At 58.2% G+C, this 22,093-nt stretch overlaps 1 protein-coding gene across 2 annotated transcripts in view; it reads left to right on the top strand.

The window, feature by feature from the left end:
* The first annotated feature begins 1,436 nt into the window (after positions 1-1,436).
* LRRC4B (leucine rich repeat containing 4B) overlaps positions 1,437-22,093 on the top strand; it is a 35,211-nt gene continuing 14,554 nt past the window's right edge. The window contains exons 1-2 of one of the 2 annotated variants that reach the window (XM_033129593.1): positions 1,437-1,933; positions 17,907-18,237. In XM_033129593.1, the coding sequence (XP_032985484.1) occupies positions 17,941-18,237 (297 nt within the window). In that variant the 5' untranslated portion in view covers positions 1,437-1,933; positions 17,907-17,940. Of the gene's footprint in view, positions 1,934-15,568; positions 15,831-17,906; positions 18,238-22,093 lie in introns of those variants that run through there. The other variant, XM_033129594.1, reaches the window with a different exon arrangement.

Here is a 22,093-nt window from a genome sequence, read left to right as displayed (position 1 = left end):
CTCACCTTGGGCCTCTCAGAATGAGAAGATCAAAGAGGGAGCGGCCATCTCTCTGGAACCCTGGCACGGAGGGAAAGAACCGTTATCTTTTCTCTCTCCTCCATGTCTGAAGTTAGTAGCCAGACTTTTTGAGGGGACCAGGAAGAGGTGAGGTTTCTTCCCTAATTTCAGAACCTGGAAGGAGATTCCGTGCCCTGGAGAGGGTCTGCCTCCTTTCAGCCCCCTTCTGGGTCCCTTTGTTCTCTAATTTCTGATGCCCTCATCCTTGGTGCCTAAGCATTTGGGGGTAGGGGACAGGGGGAGTTGATGGGGCAGGTGGAGGCCAAGGTGACCTCTCCAAGGCCTCTGTATCCTCCCTCCCCCTCCCTGCACGGGAGGTGTAGAGCTGGCTTCACAGCTCTGCATATCCCCACACCCGCTGCCAACACCTGGGGGAGGTGAGAGAATAGGGGGCAGGGAGGCTGTGGGGCCCTGTCCTCTGCCCCCTCCCAGGGCCTCCACCTGACAGGCCTGGGCCAGGGGCTCCACACCAGAGCCCAGCCTCTTCTAGCTCCTTCAAGAAACCCTGTCCAGAGTCTGGACTGTGGGTTTGGACGCTGCCCTAGCTCCGTGGTTCTTCCTCTGCCCCCTCAGGTTCCTGCCGCCCCACCTTGTACCTGCAAGACTTGCTCCCGGTCTCCTCTCTCCAGGCCCTGCACCTCTCCCCTGCCGCCCTGTTCTCTCATCTCTGTCCAGTGTTCCTCCTCCCTCTTCCCCAGCCAGTCCTGCCAGGTCCCCTGGCTCTTCCAGACATCGCCCCCCGCTGCTCATCCCCTCTCCCCCACATTGCCCCAAAGCTCTGCCTCCTCCTTTCCTCCTGTCCTCTCCAGGCCTCTCGCTCCCCTTCCCTCCCTCCCCCCACTTCGGCTCCAGGGCCTGGCCCTGCCTAACCATCTCTCTTTCCCTCCATCATTTCTCTCTCACCTACCTCCCGTCCCTTCCCGCATTCAGATTCACCCCGCAAATTTTTACCCCAGTGTCCTAGGACTCTCTCCCCCCGCCACATTCTCCTCTTCCCCCTCTTTCTATCTCTTCCCTCCTCTACCCTCTTTTCTTTTCTCCCTCCCTCTCTTTCCTCTTCCTCTTCCCTCCCTCCCTTTATTTCCTTCCTTTCCTCCCATCCCTCTGTCTTCCCTTCCCTTTTCCTCCCTCCCCATTTTTTGTCCCACTCCTCACCACTCCTCTCCATCCTCCCTCTCTTCTCCCTCCCCCACTCTCATTCCTCCCCCTTCCCTCCCTCACCCATCCTGTCCCTTTTTCTCCCTCCTCTTTCTTCCCCCTCTTCCTCTCTTCTCTGCCCTCCCTTCCCTCTCTGCTCTCCCCTCTCCTTTCCTTCCCCGGCAGCCTCCCCCATCCCGCTCCCTCCCTCCCCTCCCTCCCGCTCCCCCTCCATCATCAGTATTCAGCTCCCGTCTCCGCCGCTCTCGGCTGCTCTCGGTCGCTGCCGCACCGTCCGAGGCGGGGGCCGGGGCCGGGGCCGGGGCCTGGGGGGGGTGGGGTGGGGGGAGAGCGGCGCCGGCGGCCCGCGGAGGGGGGAAGGAAGGAGGGAAGGCTGGAAGGAAGGAAGCAAGGAAAGAAAGAAGGAAAGAAAGGAAGGCAAGAAGGAAGGCGGGTGGCGGGCAGGCAGGCGAGGGCGCCGGGCCGGGCGGCAGGCGGGCGCGCGAGCCAGGAGGCAGAGCGGCCCCCCGAACCCCGCTGCTGCAGCTGCGGAAGCCCCCTCCCCATCCCGGAGCCGGGGAGGGGGGATAACGCGCGAGACTCGGGCCGGCCGCAGCCCCGCCCCCCGCGCCTCCCCGCAACGGGCCTCGCACCCCAAATCCCTGTGCCTCATTGGGGGGGTCCTCCCCCCGCGGGCCGGGCATGCTGCCTCCCGGAAGGAGCCCCTTTCCTCGCTGTGAGTAGATACCGAGGGGCGCCGAGCGGGGGCGGGAGGCGGAACCTCGGGGAGCGGGTGGGGGGCATTCTCTAATTAGGGGACAGTGGTCTTAGGCCTCCTCCGGGACGGGGGGCGGCGGCAGAGGACAGTGGGCGGGGTCTGATGGATTGCCGACGCGGGTGGGGGAAGTAGCCAGGTGGGGGTTCTCTGGGCCAAGCGAGTTCTGTGTTGGGGGGGGGTCCCAGCTGCCTGGGGACGGGTCGGGGTGGGGGGTGCACGTCTGGCGGTCGCTGCGTATCCAGCTGTGGGGTTGAGGATGTAGGCTTGGGATGGGGGGGTCTCCTGAGCGTAGGTAGGTCTGGGCCCCCCTTTCTGGGGCGGGAGTCCGGGTTCTTCTCCTCCATTGCCCCTCCCACCCTCCACACCGCTGCTGCTTGGGGTGGGGGGGCACGCCAGTGATGGGGGGGGAAGAGGCGGGCACGGGGTTTCCTTGGTGACCGCGCCTGGCAGGAGCGGTTGCCTTGGCAACCGGGGAGAACCGGGGAGTTTGGGAAGTGTGGATGGGAAAGACGGAGGGGGTGACTGGGAAGCGAGACAACCCCTCCCCAATCTTAAGCCATTCTCCCTCTGGAGTCCCCAGACCCTTTGATGGTGGGCAACTGAGCCCCTGCCCCGCCCTCTTCCCAAGACCCTCTTCCTTGACCCCATTCTGCTCCGGGGCCCTCTACCCTTGGGCACGTGTCTCGCTGGGACCACTGCCTCCCTCCCCCTGTCCTTAGCCTTGGCCTCTTGGGCACCGCCCCTCCCCCCAGTTGCTGCCCTCCAGGGGCTTCCCACCCTCACACCTGCTCTTCCAGGACTTTCTGACTGCACCTCACCTTCCCGTCAGGATTCTCTCACCGCCCATCTCTGACTCCCCACCTCAGATGTCTTCCTCCCTTGACCCTCTCCCCAGGACACCCCAAGTTTAGCATCTCTCAGGACTCGCAGCCTCTCTCTCTTAGACGCGTCTCTGTCTGGGACCCCCTCTATGACCTTTCTTCACACAGAGCCCCTGTCTCTTTACCCCTGGGAGCCCCTGATCCCAGACTCTCCAGTACTAGGGCCCTTCTCCCTGGAACCTCTTTCTCCAACCCTCGGCTCCTCCCAAGTCCCCATCAGTCCAGGAAGCCAGAGGCCCAGGCTCTATCCAGGGTTCCGCCCACGTTTTCAAGCCCCCTCTTCCTTGGGCTCGTCCCCTGGGCCAGGGGGCCCAGCCGTCTCTTCCCCAGGCCGGGGGTCTGAGTCCTCGCCCACCCACCCTATCCTCTTCTCTCTGCCACTCCCATCTTGACCCTCGTCTCCCCACCCCCACCTCACTGCTCCCCCTAAGCACCCTCCCCCCTGCCTGCCCTGCTCCCTGCAGCCTCAGCCCCACTCTCCTGAGGACACTTTCTCAGGGTGGGGAAATCCCCCGGGGAGAGCCCAGCTGGGAGGGGGGAGGGGACGGGAGCCTCAGGGCTGCCCCTCAGCCCCCTCCCTGCCCCCCCAGCTGGGAGCTGCAGTGGAGCCTCCGCAGAGCCCCATTGCTATGCGCCTCACATCCCAAGTCCCAGCCGCGCAGCCGCCAGACAGGAACTCAGGCTCCAGCGGCAGCTGGGAGTAGCCAGAGTCGCTTCCCTCCAGGTCCAGGCAGCCGGCAGCAACCTCTCCCCCCTAAAAACTCCCCACCCCCCAGGACCCTGGCCAGGATCAGCCCCTCCCTCTTCCTGTAGCATCTTCTGTCTCTTCAGCTCCTTCTAACGTACATGGAAGCCTCCTCTTCTCCTTCCCACCTTCCTCCTGCTCTTCCCTGGGTCTCCTCTAATCTTGGCCGGCTGATTGTCCAAACGCACACTCAGAAAGGAGGGTCAGGCAGCGAGGCAGCAGACAGGCATGAGAGACTCGCAGACAAGGCAGGGAAGGTGGGACCCAGAGAGATGGAGGCCCAGACACAGTGAGATAGGGGCCCCAACTCCCAAACAGACACACACACAATTAGACAGCCAGACAGACATGGTTACTTCATTTCCAAAAGAAAGGGAGCGTCAGGGAGACAGGGCAACTCCATTTGCACACACACAGGAGCGAAAACCAGCGGGCCAGGCAGAGACACAGGGAGCCACAGACTCAGGGATGGTGGGGACAAACGCAGGGTGCTGGCAAGAAGGATCCAGAGAACACTCGCCACCAGGTGCAGGAGTAGGGGTGGGGAGGATGGAGGCTTAGAGTGTGACTTGTCAGAGGGACCAGAGAGACCAGGATCAGCCATAGGCCGAGGGTGGGAACGTGTGAGAAAGACACAGAGGCACCGGTAGGCAGAGGGTAAGCAGAGGGGCGCGAGCACACGCGTGCGCGTGCACACACACACACACACACACACACACACACAGAGTCATTCACTGGCAGCCAGAGACCCAGATGTGGAATCAGAGACCCAGTGACCCATGCAGCTGTGGTACCCAGAGTTAGCCAGAGAGACTGGCTGAAAGACCTGGAGTCGTGTGCATACACAGAGACCTGGGGGGAGAGACAAAGGCAGCACCTCGTGGGGACAGCCGCTGGCCCGCGACCTCCCACTCACAGAGAGACACAAAGCAAGAGGCTCTAAGGTGGACTCAGCTACAGAGGTGCAGCCCCACGTGCAGCAAATACAGTTGCACCCAGAGCCCAGTGTGGGGGGCACCCGTGCTGCGTGTGCTGGAGGGACAGCCAGCCCCATCAGACCCAAGCAGTCCCCCTTAATCCCTCCTAGAGGCGGTTAAGAGAATGGTCCCAGGGGGTGTCCTCAGGATCGGAGATTTGAGATGTCAGAGGGCCACTGACACATCTCTTGAAAGCAGCCAGAGCTAAGCACACTCGAGCAGGCGCACAGAGGCCACAGAGCGAGAGGCAGCTCTTCGGGCCGAGGTGCTGTGAGGGGGAGGGGTAGTGCCAAATTCTCAGCCTCTGAAGCGCCCTGGCTCCAGTCTCTGGCCACGGCCCCCACCTCTGTCTGCTCTCCTCCCCACCCCCATTGCTCACCTGTCCTTCCTGCTGGGACCTTCACCAGCCCTCCCCATTTTTCATCCCTTCCCCATGTCTCTGGCCCAGCATCTGTCATAAGGTGTTACCTGGACCTCCTGTCTATCAAGCCTCTGGGTCTCCCACCCCACCCCACCTCACCCCGCAGCCCAGTGCCTTCCTGTCCTCACTCATCTGTCTGTGCCCTGGACTCATTCATCAGGCTTTCTCTCTCCCACCCCATCTGCTGCGAACCGCCTCTATTTCCGTCTCAGCCTAGCACTGTCTCTGCGCCTGTGTCACTCTCCCTCTCCTCTTCTTGTCCCCTCCTGCTTTTGCCCTGCACTCACTTGCCCACCTCCCTGTGCACATCCACTGGTGTCATTCTGTGGGCCGTGAATGTATTTCCCCTAACGCTATCAAAATGTTCAATTTGTTGCCAACATTTTTTCCCCAAAAAATTAGCGATCTCACATAAAAATCTATTCTCATCACAAGAAAGGAAATTTGTAACTGTATGAGTGTGTGATGATGGATGTTAACTAGACTTATTGTGGTGATGATTTCGCAAATATTGAATCATTATGTGGTACACATGAAACTATATAATGTTGTGCCAATGGTATCTCCAAAAAGCCCAGACTATCAGCTCTTTTGAAACAACTGTTCCTCCCCAGGGTAGCAGCGGGCTATGCTCAGGTGCAGGCCCCCACCTCCTACTCTTCTCTCATCTGCCTCAGCCATAGGTCTCACCGGCCCCTCTACCCCCGCCACCTCTGTTATTTCCTCTTCTCTTTGCCCTCCACGTGGGACTCTTGTTGCCCTGTCACTCTCTCCACACTCCTTCCCTTGGTTTCCTTCCAAACTCTGAGCCTCTTTTCCGGGCCTCTCAGCCCACCCTTCTCCCTCCATCATCCCCCGGCAGTTTTGTCCCAGCTCCTAGCCTCCCTGTAACTGTGCCCTGCTTCCGCCTACACTGTCTCCCTGCCAGGCCCAGGATGGGAAGGCCACCAGGGTGCAGAGCACACACCAGTGCCCCATGGTCACTGTGGCCCCTCGCTATGTTCTTGAGTCAGCATGGCCTGAAGCCACCATGGTCAGCCCGCCCTCAGCCGGCTGACAGACCCCACACTCTTGTCCCCCTGGAGGTGTGTCGGATCGCATGCACATGCACGGGGCCAGCAGGCGTAGGTTTCCCTGTGTGGTGGTGGGGACGGGGGCACATTTGGAAGCTCATCAGGGAGCGGATCTCAGAGGACACCAGGGGAGCTCAGTGCTTATCTTCAAACTACAGTGATGGGCCTGGGGCTCCAGTCCAGAGGCGGGGCTTCACTGGGCCCCACCGCCAGGCCAGGGTTCGGATGACCGCTCAGGCCCGCATTGGTCCTTCACATCACCCTGTGGAAGGAAGGGGCACAGCTGTGCGTCCTCTCTGGCTGGGTGGAGGGGCAACTCATCTCTCAGTTCAGGAGCCCTCCATCCCCAGTGGGGAGATGAGAGTGGGATGGGTCTGCCAGACAGGGGGATGGCAGGAGAGTAAGAAGAGTGGCAGGATGCCCCCTCGTTGCCTGGAAACCTACCAGCAACTGTTGTCATGACAGGTGGAAGCGGAGGGGCTGCATGGGATGCTTGGGAGATGGTCTGTCCGGGCCCTGGTGGGGTGGACAGACAGGAGTCCACCCCAGGGGACTGCTAGGTCCCCAAGAGGGCTGTTGAGAGGGAAAAAGCTGGGTCCTGATGGGGGACTGAGGAGCCTGTGTATGACCCAGACTCGGAGGAGAGAGGGAGCACGAGCGAGCTGGGGCAGGGGGGCAAAGACCAGGCCACACACTTCCTGTCTCAGTTGTGTCCCCCTGAACTCCTCAGTCCACACCCCTGCCCAGGGAGTTGAGCGCAGGCCCCAGAGCTCTTGTTCAAATACTGCCACAAAGGTCAGAGAGCATTGCCAGCCCCAGCTCTCCGGGAGGGGCAAACCCCAGGCACTGAATGCAGAGATTTGCCCTCCTCTGGCCTAGAACCCCCACACCCGGGGCGGAGAGAGTAATGATGAGCTCACACCCACTGAGTGCTTCCCGGGCGCCAGGCTCCATGCTGAGCACCCCGTGTAGTTTGTCCGTTTACACCTCACGGCAGCCTTGTGAGGGAGGCACCATTATGATCATGATCGCTAATGTGACACATGGGGAAACTGAGGCCCAGAGACATGACGCCCCTTGCCCAAGATCATATGGCTGGAAGTGGCAGAGCTGGGACTGTAAACCCAGGCATCGGCCTCCCCCATTTGAGGCCCAGAGAAGGGAACACACTGTTCACTGTTCCACGTGGAAATAGAATCGCTGATAATAACCATTCGATTTTTACTAACAGCCAACACATAGAAGGTCAGACTTTCAAACAGACAGTGGGGTTGCTGGAACTCGGGCCTCTCAATCTTCTTTATGCTCTGACAGCCCCAGAGGGGAAAGGACCCCCCCATTCGGCTCTCACAGTGGCCTGTCCTTATCTAGGTGGAGGATCCAATCCATGTCCAGCTGGCAGGGGGCAAGGTCTCTCAGGTGCCTCTAAGAGCCCCCATCCTGTAATGAATGAGTGCCAGAAAGGCTGGATTAATGCATGGGGAGTGATGGGGGACAGTCACAGAATGAGGAAAAGATTTGTTCTTCTGACCCAGTGAGAATAAAGGATGACCTTTAATATAGTAGCTGTCATTTAGCACTGGACAGGTCACCATGAATCCCCACCAAACTAGGTGGCATCATCTTCACAGACAGAGCCTGGGGGGCAGGAGGGGGTGACAGCGAGAAAGTAGCGAGTCAGAGTTTAAGCCCAGGGTTCCCTGACACCAACTCCCTTTCCATCTCCCCCCGCACCAGGAGCGCCAGTGTGACGGGTGTGCACAGTTATAGAATAACTTTATTGACTGCTTCTTTTTTTAAAAAGTAATGTGTGTATGTTTTTTTTAATTTTATTGGGGAATGTTGGGGAACAGTGTGTTTCTCCAGGGCCCATCAGCTCCAAGTCGTTGTCTTTAATCTAGTTGTGGAGGGCGCAGCTCAGCTCCAAGTCCAGTCGCCGTTTTCAATCTTTAGTTTCACAGCCCAGCATCCCATGTGGGAACTGAACCGACAACCTTGTTATTGAGAGGTCTCGCTCGAACCAACTGACCCATCCGGCGCCCCTATTGAGCACTTTTTATGTGCAGGGGACCACACTCGGCCCACCACAGGTATCGGACCACCGAAGCCCTGCCCCCTTGGGAGGTAGGTTAGCTATTTTCCCTATTCTAAAAACGAGCAAACTGAGGCCCTGAGAGGTGATGTCTCCTTCCCAAGGCCACAGGGCTAGTCTCTGTGGCAGTTGAGGTTCTGACTGGGTCTGGCCCACCCCTACACAGAGCAGGGGGCAGGGCGGAGGGGAGTTGGTTATTCATCCTGAAATGGAGTGGGCAGCGAGGTGCCCTTCGAGGCCCGTGGCTCCTTGCTCCTCAGCTTCCGGGCCACATCCTCTGGGGAAATCTCAGCCCACCGTGATCCACCCAAACACCACCTCAGCATCTGCACCTTCACAAGGTCCCCAGGTGATCTGGGCGCACATTGATGTCTGAGAAGCACTGCTCCGGTTCAAGTAGTTTGTCACTTTTTGTTGCTTTTAATAGTAGCCCTCTTTTAACAAACGAAATAGTTGTGCACCACCCATCCCCATGCCAAGTCAGGCACGAGATCTCAGCCTCGCCCTTCCTGGGGACAGCAAGGTGAGAAGGAGCCAAGGAGGCCCTCGTGCACCATGCCCCTCCCGGCCTGCAAACCCAGCCTCACACACCCCTCCCTGCAGAAGCCTCGGCAATGACCTTGGCAATGGCCACTGTTTTCAAAACCACCCACACCGGGCCAGGCCCTAGGTCTCCCCCGGGAAACTGAATGAAAGGGAGTTAAGTTGCCCCATGTCCCAGAGGGGCCTGCCTCGGTCTGGGTGTCCCCGTACAGCCCCAATATGCCCTTCTGTGTAGTGGGGCTGCTGTGGCTCCTCCCCCCGGCCGGGGGGGGGGGGTGTGGGGGGCGCGCTCCCTGTCAGAGTCCAACAGGGCAGCTAGGCTGGGTGGCAGAGCAGAAAGAGCCCCGGCCTTGGGGACGCAAGCAGAAGCAGCTCCAAGCGCCACTGGGGTTTAGCTGGGACGTCCTGGGATGGCCGTGCCAGTGGCTAGAACCACACTGTCCAAGACAGTGACCACCACCGTCACGTGTGGCCATTGATTCAGTTCCTCCGTCACACTCACCACGGGGCGGGGGTACGAGCACCTTCGCCACACGTGCTGGTGGCCGCCGTATTGGACATGCACTGTGCTGCGGGTGGCGACGCATCAAAACACCGGAAAAGTTGCATAGTGGCGGGTAAACAGCTGGTGCTCTCAGGCCTTCATATAGTGAGTGTCTGGTCATAAAGTATCTTATTAACTCCCATGTCGCGGATGAGGAAATGGAGGGATCGCAAGGTACAGTTCCTAGCACTGACTGTCAGCGCGTCCTGTTTTACAGAGAAGGAAATGGGAGCCCAGGGATGACGGCGACCGGTCAGGCTTGTGTCCCTCCACCACTGCTCCCCAGTCAGGCCTACAAGCAAAGATTGGCGGCCTGTGTCCAGGGACCTCTCCATTCTCTTCCCCCAACTTCCTGCCCTCTCCCCTTTCTATAAGAAGAGCCTGGCCCCTCCCTGTCCGTCACTTCCTACATCTCTTCCAAGTTCTGCCTTTGTAAAGTTCTGCTTTCACTGTATTTTTTCACTAATTCCCTCCTCTCCATCCCCATGGCCCCAGCCGTGGCCTTATCCTCTTCCCCAGACCCTTGGCCCAGCTCCTCCCCGGCCTCCAGCCTCCCCTCTCCAGTCCCCTCAGAGGGGTCTTTCTAACCCAGAGTTGACCCTGCCCTCCCCGTCACAGCTCCCCCCCATACCCCAGCCTCTCAGCCTGCTGTGGAGGTGGCACATCTGTAACTGAGCTGGACTCCATGCAGCTCCCTGACTCCCATCTACCTCTCAGGCCCCCAGGCCTTTGCACACAGGGGTCCCTTCCCTTCCTGCTTGCCCTTCAGGTCTTAGCTGTGACATCACCTCCGCCAGGGCCAGGGGCAGTGCCTGGCTGAGATGGTCCAGGGCCCCCACCTGTGCTCAGCCTCTCCCTTAGCCTTTGAACAGCTCCCATCTGTACCACTAACTCCCTAAAGACAAAAAAAAACAGGTCTCATTGGCCCCTGTGCACCGGGTGCCAGCAGGGGACCCAGCATGGGGTGGGGCGCTTGCCAGCTCTTTCTTCATTCAGCAAGTATTGACTTGTGGGGGGTCAGTGTGTCCTAGGCACTGGGGACGCAGTAGGCACTGGCCACACAGAACTCCCTGCCTGGAGAGCTCACCTTCTAGTGGGGAGCTATCTAGACAATAAACAGAACAAACCGTTGTCCATCAAGGGATGCCAGGCTGTAGGAAGGCTGTGAAGGAAAGAAAGTATAAGAGCTGGAGGTAGGGGCAAAGCAACCCTCTCCAAGGTGGCATTGGAACAGAGACTAGAATGGAGACGGAGAGAGCCTCTTAGATATCTCAGAGCAGAGGGAACAGCAGGAGCAAAGGCCCTGAGGTGGAAGTGTGCCGGGTGTATGGCTGGAGCCGGGGGCAAGAGCCACCAGTCAATATTTGTTAAATGAACATATGAAAGACCAAATAAAAGACCAGTCAGTGTTGTATATATCGCCTTTGTTGACTTTTTTTTTTTTTTTTTTTGAGTAAAGAAAGACCAGTTAGTGCCTCTGAGTGGAGAGTTGAGGAAGATAGGAGAGGACCATCCCCCTCCTCCAAGCAAGTCCCCCCTTCCCAGCTCCACCCCTGCCCCTGAGAAGCCTGGTCCCCTTGCCTAGTGGCTGGTCGCCTTGGCTGACCCCCCAGCGCTGTGTCCTCATCAGCAACTATGAGGGGCCAGGACAGTCCTTTTCCCAGCTTTCTTCTATCTTTTTTTTTTTTTTCTCTTTTTTTTTCATTGTGAAAAAGTCTTTATTTTAAGAAAAAAATTTAGTTAACAAAAAATTTAACAAATTTCACTTAGCAAAATACACCCAAAAAGAAATCACAGTTTACAAAGAAAGTTAAGTCAAGGCCTCACCAATCCTACAGTATTAGTAATATGTCTCAATTTTCAAAACTAACTTTTAAAAAGCTTAAACTTAGCCTAAAAGATTTTAAATGAAAATAAAATAGAATGAACAAACACGAGAAATGTTCCTCTTTGAATTAGGGATCTAGCACCTTGAGTTTTCCAAAAAGCACATCTCCCCAGTGTTCACGGTGATGTGGTGTAAAAGATCTACGTTTGATATACTTAAAACTATTTTAACTCAGATAACATCACTCTGAAGTACACTACCAAAATATTGAGAAAAGCTGAAAATAGTTTTAGTTTACTCCATATCACATGCTAGAAGAAAGTTTGCATGAGAAAACACTGAAGAGGTAAGGTTTCGTCTATCTTAAATGTTAGGGGCCTGTCAATTCTCAGGGCTTTGGGTTGATTTGATTTTTAAAAGCATTTAGGACACGGGCTGGCTCAGAGGGACACACATGTGAAATTGTTTCATCCATTCCGAAAGCCTGTGCTGCCTATACTCTCCCCCCTCCCACCTCAACAGCTCCCGGCCTTGTCAATATGACGGGCATCCAGAGAGAGAAGGGATCAGCTCTCCCTGGCTTTGATGTCTCCCCACCTTCCTGGCTCCAGGCTCCACTTCTGCCCCAGTCCCTCACAGTTGGGAAGTTCTTCTTTAGCTCTAACCTCCATCTGTCTTGCTGCGATGGCAGTCAATTTCCTATCTTTTCTCTCACCTTCTGAACTTCTTCTCCAAAAATGAGTATTCCCGACAGGAATGTTCCCTGCCTCCCTTTTCTCCTTGCCCTACCTCCCTTGGGCCCCCTGAGTTTCCAATCTGCCATCTACCTGAATCCTTTCCGGCACAGTGTCCGAGATTTCTCAGAGCTTGGGCTGAGGAGAACGGTAGGCCTCCGCCCCACGCCTCGAGTTCCTGGACCTCCATGCCTCTGCCTTCCTATGGATCTGCATTTCTCTGTCCGCTGGCCCCCTGTAGTCTCCCCACTGCCACCCCCAAGCACATACTGGTCTCCAATTTTTGTCTTTGTTTCTGTCTCGCTGGGTCTCTGCCCCTTTCATACCTCTCCTCTCTTTGGGGCCTCTTGCATCTGTCTGCTTTGTCCCTTGCACCAGCTGGGGGTGAAGAGCAGGTGAGCTGTGCTGAGGCCTCTCCCAGGGCACTGGGATGAGAAAGGCAGGGTGGTGACCTGGCCAAGTTCTGGACCTTGGGTTCCAATCCCTGCTGTCCCGTGCAGGCTGTGTGACCCTCAGCCAGTGCCTACAGCCCTCTGGGTCTGCTTCTCCATCTGTAAAATGGACACAAGAACAGTTGCCTCCTCCTAGAGCCACGGGGAGGAACCAGTGGCCCAAGGCATGCACCGTGCTTATTAGTGTGGCACACTAGTACATGTAGCAAGTGCTCGGTTAATGCTTGCCATCACCATTAGGGGTTCATGGGTGGGGGTGGGGGGAAGTCACAGAGGGCAGGTCACAGCCTTTGCAGCAGGGTGTGGAGCAGCGCGGGGTTGTCACATCCTGTGCAGTGGGGATGGAGCCAGGGGCTTGTGGGCGCACAGCTGTTGAACAACGTGCTCTGCAGGGGACCTCCGTGGTAATTTTTGCAGCCGTCATGGCAAGCTTGGGGGTCCCTGGGGTCCCTTGACCCTGGCGTGGCCAACCAGGAGGGTCCACTTCCTAGCTGTGTGTTTGGCCTCTGTGCCTCGGCTTCCCCACCTGTGCAGTGGGGGTAATAGCAGCCTACTCTCAGAGGACAAATGGGGGAACTACAGGGCAGTGCCTGGTCAGTGTCGGCCGTGTGGCAGACATTACCGCTATTGGTGGTGGTGTTATTTAAGGAGTTGGTACAAATTAGAAGCATACACGGTGCCTGGCTTTGGAAACATGCTCAGAAGAGGAAGGTGAGCCAGCACTCCTGTCATGGGTGTTGGAGGGGTGTATCTGGGGACAGCCGGGTCCAGACTCACAGCCCTGTCTAGGAGTGTAGCTCACGCAAGTGGTATCTGAGCTGCAGCTCCCTTCAGGGCATGGCAGTTAGTGGGGCGCAGTGGGGACCTGCTGCTTGGAACCTAGGACCAAGCCAGCCAGGTGATGCCATGGCCTGGGCATGTTGTGGAGCTGGGGGCAGTTGTGCTGCTTCCACCGGACAGGCCTCCTGGGTTGGAAAGGGACCTCAGGATGGGGATAAGTGTGAGGCGTGAGCCTGAGGTGAGTGTCTGCTGGAGTGTGTCCCGGGCTGGGTGTGCAGAGTGGGGGTCGTGGCTGGGCAGGTGCCTCAGTGTGATTGTGTGAGGGAATGCGGTGTGACTAGGGAGGAATATGGACTGACAGCAATGACACCTTATCCGTTCATTTCTGATGGTTGTTGAGCACCTGCCATGTGCCAGGGACCATTGCAGATGCCGGGAACCAAACCTTGCACAAAACAGACGCAGCCCCTGCCCTTGGGGAGCTCACACTCCAGTGTGTGGGCTTATAAGAAGTCAGATGGTGAAAAACATTATATAGAAAAATAAAGCAGTGAAGGTTCTGGAGAGGGGTGTGGGGGGGTGGGGGCTATGTGAGGCGAGGTGGTCAGGGTGGCCTCACTGAAAAGGCCACTCTGAGTAAAGACCTGAGAGGAGACAGGGACAAACGGGGAGGAGAGGACCAGGCAGAGGGAAGAGCAAGTGCAAAGGCCCTGGACAGGCATGTGCACAACCCGTTGTGGAAACAGGAAGAAGCCAGGGTGGCCTGAGCTGGTAGAATGAGCCCGGGGGGAGGGGGGGGGTTGTAAGAGCTGAAGTCACAGAAGCCCCTGGCCTGGGGCGAAGGGTCTTGCAAACCAGTGAGGTCTCTGCCCCGACACTCTAGTGAGATAGACGGAGCAGGAGAGTCTGCTGAGCAGAGGCGGGCAGGTCCGATTTGGAAGTTGACAGGACTCTGACTGGCGTGGAACAGACTGGGAGGGTGGCAAGGGTAGAAGTGGGGAGACCACTGAGGAGGTGCCTCGGATCACTGGGGGAGATGGTGGCTGGGCCAGAGTGATGGCCTGGGGCGGGAGGGGATGAGAAGTGGCTGTCTGCCTGTCTTGTGAAGTAGAGCCGTTTGTGGAGCATTTAGCTAGTCAGTCCCTCAAAGGCCCAAAGAGACAGATACTATTATTATCCCTGTTTCACAGCCTTTTTCTGCAGCTCAGAAAAATGAAGTCCGTGGCCTGAGGCCGCATAGCAAGTAAACAGCAGACCCAGGATTCAAACTCAGGTCCTGGGACTGGAGCATGGTGCTGTCCTCTTTTCGTTTCTTTTTGTTTTAATTTATTGGGGTGACATTGGTTAGAATGTGCTCTCCTCTTGCTGCTTCTCTTTTGTGGCCTGTGGTGTCCTGGCTTTTGAGGGTGAAGGTAGCATTTGTCAGCACCTATACCAGTGCCTGCACATAGTAGGACCTCAGAAAATATTTGTTGCATGGATGGATGGACTGACGGTTGGATGAATCAGATGAACAAATGCAACCTCCCTGCCCATTTTACAGAAGTGTATGAGGAGGCAGATGTCAGGACCAGGCTGGGGTCCAGGGCAGAGAGCTGAATGTGGACATGGATTTCTGTGTGGCAAGAATGGGAGCTGGCCCTCAGCGGAAGGGCTGGGGTATTGGTGATATGGGCCCCAGTTCACTGGTATATCGGGGTGGGGGTTGGAGTAAACGGCTGTGCAGTGTGGTGGGAGCCTTTGGAATCTCCTGGGGAGCACGGTGCACTAGGGTGTCTACCCCAGGGCTGGGGGACAGGTGCAGGAGGGGTGCTTGTGGCCAGTGGAGGGAGGGGGCCAGCGGTAGTCCTGCCTGGTTATGCAGCTGATGAGGCTGTCTGTGCCACGAGGCCAGGCTTGGCATGGCCCAGACCCTCCTCCCTGGGCAGCCCAGCCGTCAACGTCCTCCCCCCTGCTTCCTCGACCTTCCCTGCTGCCCAGAACCAATGGGTTAATTAGATAACGGAGCCTTTGATTAGCGGAGGAGGGGGAGGCCTCGAAGGACTCGAAAGGAAGGGGGGGCCGAGGAGGAGGGGAGGCGCCCTCCCCGCTCAGGAGAGAAAGGCGGAGGGAGGGGTGAGCGGGAGGGAGCTGAGGCACAGCTTGGCTCTGCACTGCCGTGTGACTAGAAATTGTAATCGCGGAGAAAGAGAGAGAGAGAGAGAGACAGACAGAGCCTGGCCGAGAGAGACCAAGACAAACGGACAGACAGACAGAGAATCGGACTGAAACCGGCTCCCAGACACAGAGAGGGTGATGGGGACCGAGCGAGAGTGAGGAGGAGATGGAGGAGAAGGAGAGGGGGGGCCTGGTGGTCCCAAGGGAAGCCAGACAGTGAGGAGGGAGCCTGAAGAGGGGGTTGAGGCCTGAGGACCGCGAGCCACCTGAGGTGGAGGGGCTGGGAGACGAAAGAAGGGGGCTGGGGGCGGCGGCTGGAGCAAAGAGAGGCTGGCAGTGGGGGGGACAGTGGAGGTAGAGGTGGGGGTGGGGGTCGGAGACTGGAGGAGGCGAGCAGGGAGGGGAGAAGACTGCTGCAGTGGCCTGTGACAGCTGCCCCCCCAGGGGTGGGAAGGGCGACAGGAGGGGGGGGCGCGGGGAGACCCAAGAAGCCCCTGCGCCCCCCCCAGCACACCCTCGACAGGAAGTCCCAGAGAACTGGGGAGGCCTAGCCCCTGGCTGACTGGAGGCATGTGGAGGAGGGGGCCTGGGGCGCAGGGAGAGGCCCAGCGGAAGCCGAGCCACCGGGGTGAGTGTCCCCCTCTCTGGTGGGGGGACAAGGACAGAGATGGCCGAGGGCACAGGAGGGAAGGGGAGGGAGGCCCAGCGCTGCAGGGGCTGTGATGGGGTTGGGGCCGGCGGCAGGAGAGGTGGGGACAGATGTAGAGGTAGAAACTGAGCGGCAGGCGTGGACCTGGGGTGGGCACTGCAGGCTCCCACGGCCCGAGGGGCATCCTGACCTATGGGGCCCCCAGCCTCAAACCCTGGCCCTGGTGGGTTCTACCAGTGTGGGGCTGGGTCCTCACCAGTCTTAGGAGGAGGGACCGGAGTGGTGGGCTAAGGACAGGAAGGAGCATTGTCTCCCTGTCACACTCGGGGAAGCAAGGACCCCGCCGCCCTCACATCAGATAGAGGCACACACAGCCCCAGCCCTCCAGGGAGAAGAATGAGTCCAGGATGCAGGCACAGAATAAACCCCCTCTCGCTCGTCCCTGTCTCTGTCTCCGTCTCTGTCTGTCCCTCTGTCTCTGTCCCTCTGTCTCTGTCTCGCTCTTGCTCTCACACTCGCACTCTGGCACACAGACATGCACACGCATTTTTATCTGAGTAGAAATGATGTAGGAAACTGCAGAACGAGAGTGGATGTGTGTGTGTGCACACGCATGTGCGCGGGGCCTGTGTCGGTGGGTCTGAGTCCACTGTGTGAGGGCGTGCCCCGTCACTGGTCACTGCTGGTGGTGTGAGTGTGCAGACAGCTCATGGGGAGCTCTTTGGTCAGCCTGGCGGAGCAGAGCCTGCCGGCCAGCGTGGGTCGTCTGTGTGTGCCCTACACTGCATGGAGCGGGGGCTGGGAGCCAGAGGATGGCCCCAAGGCCACCATCCCCTTCCGTCCCCACCAACCAGCTCCGTGCGCTGGGACAAGCCGCTTTACCTCCTAGCGCCTCACTGTCCTCATCTGTAAATGGGGCCCCTTCCTCCCATGGCTACCGTAAGGCCTCATTCAGTGAGACGGCAGTGGATGGGGTCTGGTACGTGGAAAGGGCTTACTCAGAATTCCAGAGCGGGTGTTATTATCATTGTTGCTATCGTCACTATTAGTTTATCTTCCTTTCCCTCTCTGGTCCTGTGGATGCAGGGGTGGGAAGACCTGACCCCACACCACCCACCTCCTCCAGAACTCAGGCACAAGGCCCCCAGCCCCCAGCACCGTCCTGCGGCAGCTGCTGGCACAGGCCCTCCACACACTGTCTTGGCCTTGAGCACCTGCCACTCCAGGGCAGACTGGGACCCCGCCTCCCCCAGCACTGCTTCCTGTCTCCTCCCCCACCTGTCACCTCCACAGTTGCCTTGTCTGGCACCTCACCTTCTCTCAGGTTCCCCTGTGAGACTAACTGAAATCCCTGCAGCTGCTTCGAGGCCCACAGAGCCTGGGCTGGCCCAGAGGACACTGAGGGCCGAGAGTGATGGAGGGTGTGCGGCACTGGGGGGGGGGAACTCGGCCTCCTTGCAAACACTCCAGGAGACAGGAGAGAGGGGAGGGGAAGGAGGCTGGGCACCCCTCCCGGAGGCTCACACTGGCAGCTAGGGGACTAGGATGGGTGCTGTGATGGGAGCCAGACCTCCACCCAGATTTCCTGCTGGGCTCTTCCGCCTTTCTCTGTCATCGTCTGTCTGTCTCTCTCTCCATCTCTACCTATTTATCTACCTTTTTGAAATCATGCACAGAACTCAGTTTTGAATCTGGCTGACTTTTCCATTTACTGGCCAAGAGACCTTGGACAATCACCTCCTCTCCCCCAGCCTCAGTTTTCCATTCTGTGAAAAGGGCATGCAGTCTTCCCAGCAGTGAGAGGATGAGATGAGAGGAGTGCAGGCGGCGGGGCCAGCCCTTCCCTGGGCCTCCCTCTGCCTGCTGGGTTGCCTCATCTGGGTCTATCTGTCCCTCCATAGGGGGCTGGGAGAGTGAGCCCCTGGGGCCTTGAGCACGGGGACAGGGGGGTGGTGATGGTGGCAGCAGCGTCAGAGGGCTGGATGTTGGGGAGAAGCGGGACCACACAGAGCCCTGTCCTTCACAAAGCCTCTCCTTCTCCCCCTCACCCCGCAGCCCCCGGCACCCACACGGAGCATGACCATTGAGGATGGCGCCCGCCCGCGGCTCCCTGTGCCCCCCACTGCCGCCCGGTAGGATGTCCTGGCCCCACGGGGCCCTGCTCTTCCTCTGGCTCTTCTCCCCACCCTTGGGGGCCGGCGGGGGCGGTGTGGCCTTGACATCAGCTGCTGCAGGGGGCTCCCCGCCCGCCACCTCGTGCCCCGCGGCCTGCTCCTGCAGCAACCAGGCCAGCCGGGTGATCTGCACAAGGAGAGAGCTGGCCGAGGTACCGGCCAGCATCCCTGTCAACACGCGGTACCTGAACCTCCAGGAGAACGGCATCCAGGTGAGCCGGGGCCTGTGTGGGGAGGGACACAGGTGGTGGCTGGTCCTCCACCCTGAGCGGGCGAGGGCCTTCTGGGTGTCCCCACCCACTCTTCATGCCACCCCCTGGACACTCACGAGATGCTGTCTGCATCCCATTAACCTGAGCCAAAGCTATCATGAGGCTCCCTGTCTCTGTGCCAGCGTGTTGGGGCCCGGACAGGACCACCTGCCCAACTCGCACAGTGGGGGACAGGCAAGCACTGGGCCTGACCTGGTCCTGGGTCGCAGGTTGTGCCAAGAGCCACCCTTCCACAGGGCCTCTGTGCGGTATGCACCGCCCCCAGCCCTGCCTTGTGTGGCCTCAGGCGCGTGATGGCATGACTGTACCTCTGTGTCTTCATCTAAAAAATGGGGGTGATAAGAGCCCCTGCCCAAGGGGTTCGGGTGCAGACTGATAGGTTTAAAATCGCCCTGGCGCCTGGCAAGCACACATTCCCTTTCTGTATGGCTCGCGTCTCTGTTTCCGGGAGGGGATGAGACTTGGGGAGTACGCTGTGCCTGGAGCTGTGCTGGGACAGGGCAGCGGCCGCCAGATTAATTATGACTGTGGCTCAGATGGGCCCTGAACGGGGCTTTGGGGGCAGAGCCGAGCCCGTGTGAAGCTGGGTCCCTCCTCCTCTGCTCCCTTGCTGCTTGGGGCCTCCTGTGTTGAGCAGTGTCCCTGGCCACTAGTACCAGTAACACTGGCCCTCAGTTCCAAAAAACGTCTCTAGATGTTGGCCCATATTCCCTGGGATGACTCGCCCCGGTTGAGTCCACTGTTGGTTAGTTCCCTGCCCCATCGGTGCAGACCTCTCCTGCCCCAGCTCATAAAGCCAGGAGGAAGAGGGCGCTTGTGCAAATGTCCCAGGTCCCCTGGGCTGACGTTCCCCTCCTCCACCACACTTCCTGCTCTGTCCCTCAGGAAGGGGGTGGAGTGTGCTGCCCCCATGTGACCCTCCTAGAAAGCCTGGGGACCAGGGCTCTCCTCTGCTGGGGAAAGAGGGGACCTGTGAGGGGGCAGTGCCAGGCGCACGGCCACAGGCAAGAAGGCTGTCCTCTCCTGGTGGCCGTGGGGCAAGGAACAGTGAAGCCAGAGTTGGGGTCCGGAAGCAGAAGGGGCCTGCTCACATACCCCCCCCCCCCCCCGCTCCTGCAGGACTGTGTCCTCTGGCTGCAGGCCACCTCACCGTCACACCCTTACCTCTCCTACCAGGTCGCTTTGAGTCCGCCTCACATCCCTCAAGCTGCAGTCCCAGCTGACCTGTCATGTCCCCCTTAAGGGGGTGACACTCTGCACTTCATTCTCATCATACACCTGCCTCTGTACTCCATCCATCCAACCTTCATTTATTCACCTGACAGTCAGCAAATGCTGCCCGCACCAGTTCTGTGCCAAGCCCTGTCCTCGGTCATGACTATGACTGGCAAAGCCTTTCCCTGCCCCTGGCTGGCTTACATTTTAGGAGGGAAGCAGCAGTAAACAAAGAAATGAGCCAGCCGTCAGGCTGGGACAGCTGCGCTAGAGAGCTGGCAGTGGAGGTCAGAGCACCAGGCGGTACATCTGTAAGAAGGAGCTGCTGCGTCCACTCCAACAGTGGCCCAAGGCCATGGCAGCGTCCCTTTTTCTCTTTGGGGAGCTTGATGAACAATTGCGTCCTACAAACAGTTGCTGAGCGCCCACCTAGTGCGGGGCCTGCTCTCAGTGCCGCCCACAGACCTGTGGAGGGCACGTAGCTGACAGCAACCAAGCAGCACCCCAGAGCCCCGCCATGTCCTACCTCCTTCAATGCCCGGCCCATCCTCCCAGCGGCCACCAAGCAGCCCTCCGAAATGCATGCGACCAGGTGCTCTCCTTTGCCTAAAACCATCTGAAAGCTCCTGGACTCCGGGAATGAGGTTCAGGCTCTTTATTGCAATAACCGAGTCCCCTTAGCTTAGCCTGGCCGCAGCCTCGCCAGCGGACTGGTTGCTCTCCCAGTGCTGAGGACTTGCTCAGGCCATCGCTCTGCCTGAATATGCCTCTCTTTGGCCCTGGGGTCCCCCAGGCCAGCCTTCCCTCACCGCCTTCCACTCGGGGTCCACAGCCCCCCCCAGACACCCCCGCCCTTGCCCTAAACGCTTCTGTTGATTAAATGTCTCCCATTTTCTTGTGTGTGGGAGGCAGGGGTCTGGGCACTCAGGACACATCAGTGACCAAAACCAACAACCAGTCCTGCCCTCACTGAGTCTGCAGTCTATGGTCTAGACAGAGGCGTAGTCGTAGTCGGTCAGTGGTTTGTGTTTGTTAAAGGAAGTGGGGAAAGTAAGTCGAGGGGGAGGGGTGGTGGGTGCAAGAGGGGGATTCTGGCTGCAGCTTTGCAGACACAGAGATCAGGGTGGCCTCGTGGAGAAAGTGACATTTGAGCACACGTTTGGGGAAGGTAAGGGAAGGAGCCTGGGCACATCTGGGGAAGGGCATTCCAGGCAGGGGGCTGCAAGGTGGTATGAACAGCCAGGCCTCCCGCTGGAGCAGAGCAAGGGGCCAAGTGAGAGAGCGGGAAGGGAGGGCTGAGAGGGGACAATGGGGGCAGATCCTGCTGGGCCTCATGGTCACAGGGAGAACTTGGGCTCTTCTCTGGGTGGCTCTGGGCAGAAGACAGGCAGGCTCTGACTTGGTCTCTGTCCACGGTGCTGGGCACAGACTGCAGGGGCAAGGGTGTCTCGGCTCAGATAGGCTGGTTGTGGTGGAGGTGCTGACAAGTAGGCAGTTTCTGGGTCTGTTTTGAAGGTGTAGATGAGCGGATTTTCCTGCAGAGTGGATGTGGGAAAGGGGGAAGAGAGAGACGGTGGCACCAAGGTCTTAGGTCTGAGCTGGCCCCTTTGGTTGGACCTATTTGCTCGTGTCTCCATCTCCGGGCTACTGGCCTCCAAAGCTTTTGATCTGCATCCCTGACAGAAGACACATGTGAGCCCGGTGGACATTGATGAATTTATTTGTCAGTCAAACATCGTGTATGGCCTCCATGCGCCATGTACGTTATAAAGCACACACACAAGTGGACACTGGTAAAGGAGAGGGAACATGCTCGAATCCCTAACACTGTCATTTCTCATCCTGGGGGTCCCCGCACCCCACTCTGGAAACCACCGACCCCCCACACTGCACGTTCCATGAGGGTAGAGAGTGCCTTGTCCACAAGAGTGGGTGCTGGTGAGCGTTTAGTCGAGTTGGCCTCCTTAGTGGACACTTTGCAGGTGGCAGGATGGGGCCACCTTGGGACCTATTAGAGGCGCTTTAAAAATAATAACTTTTTAATTATCCAAATTAAAAAAATGAAAAAAAAAATCACCCTAGTCCCACCATTTACCGTAGATATAAATAACTACTGCTACATCTTGTTTGAAAGCCTTCCTCGCTCTTTTCTGTGCCTCTGTACATGTATTTTTAAATTATTGATTACAGCATGAATACAAATTAATTTAGAAACACTAGAAAATACACCTGAGTAAAAACGCAGGGACAAAAGCCAGCTGTAATTTGACAGCCACAGGTCATGCCTATGAGCCTTGGTGTCTGTCAGTCCCATACTCTCCACATACCTTCTCAGTCTGTACACAGTAGGCTCCGGTCAGTAAACCGATTTCTCGCTGTCCTTTTTTTTCCCAAAGCAAAAACGAAATTACAGCATTTCCTGCTGTTTGCTACTGCTTTTGGCACCTAGGAGCTTCACCGTGACACGTCCTTGTCCCTGACACTGACCCTCGTCTGTCATGTTGACTCCGGCGCTAGGCGTCCTGTTATTAGGCAGTCCCTCCTTGTTTCCAACGTCTCCACTGATATGATGTCCTCGGTG

Source organism: Rhinolophus ferrumequinum, chromosome 15, assembly GCF_004115265.2.
Source record: "Rhinolophus ferrumequinum isolate MPI-CBG mRhiFer1 chromosome 15, mRhiFer1_v1.p, whole genome shotgun sequence".
Taxonomy (NCBI): domain Eukaryota; kingdom Metazoa; phylum Chordata; class Mammalia; order Chiroptera; family Rhinolophidae; genus Rhinolophus; species Rhinolophus ferrumequinum.
The sequence above is the reverse complement of the archived record's forward strand: the minus strand, read 5'-3'. Positions and strand labels throughout refer to the sequence as shown.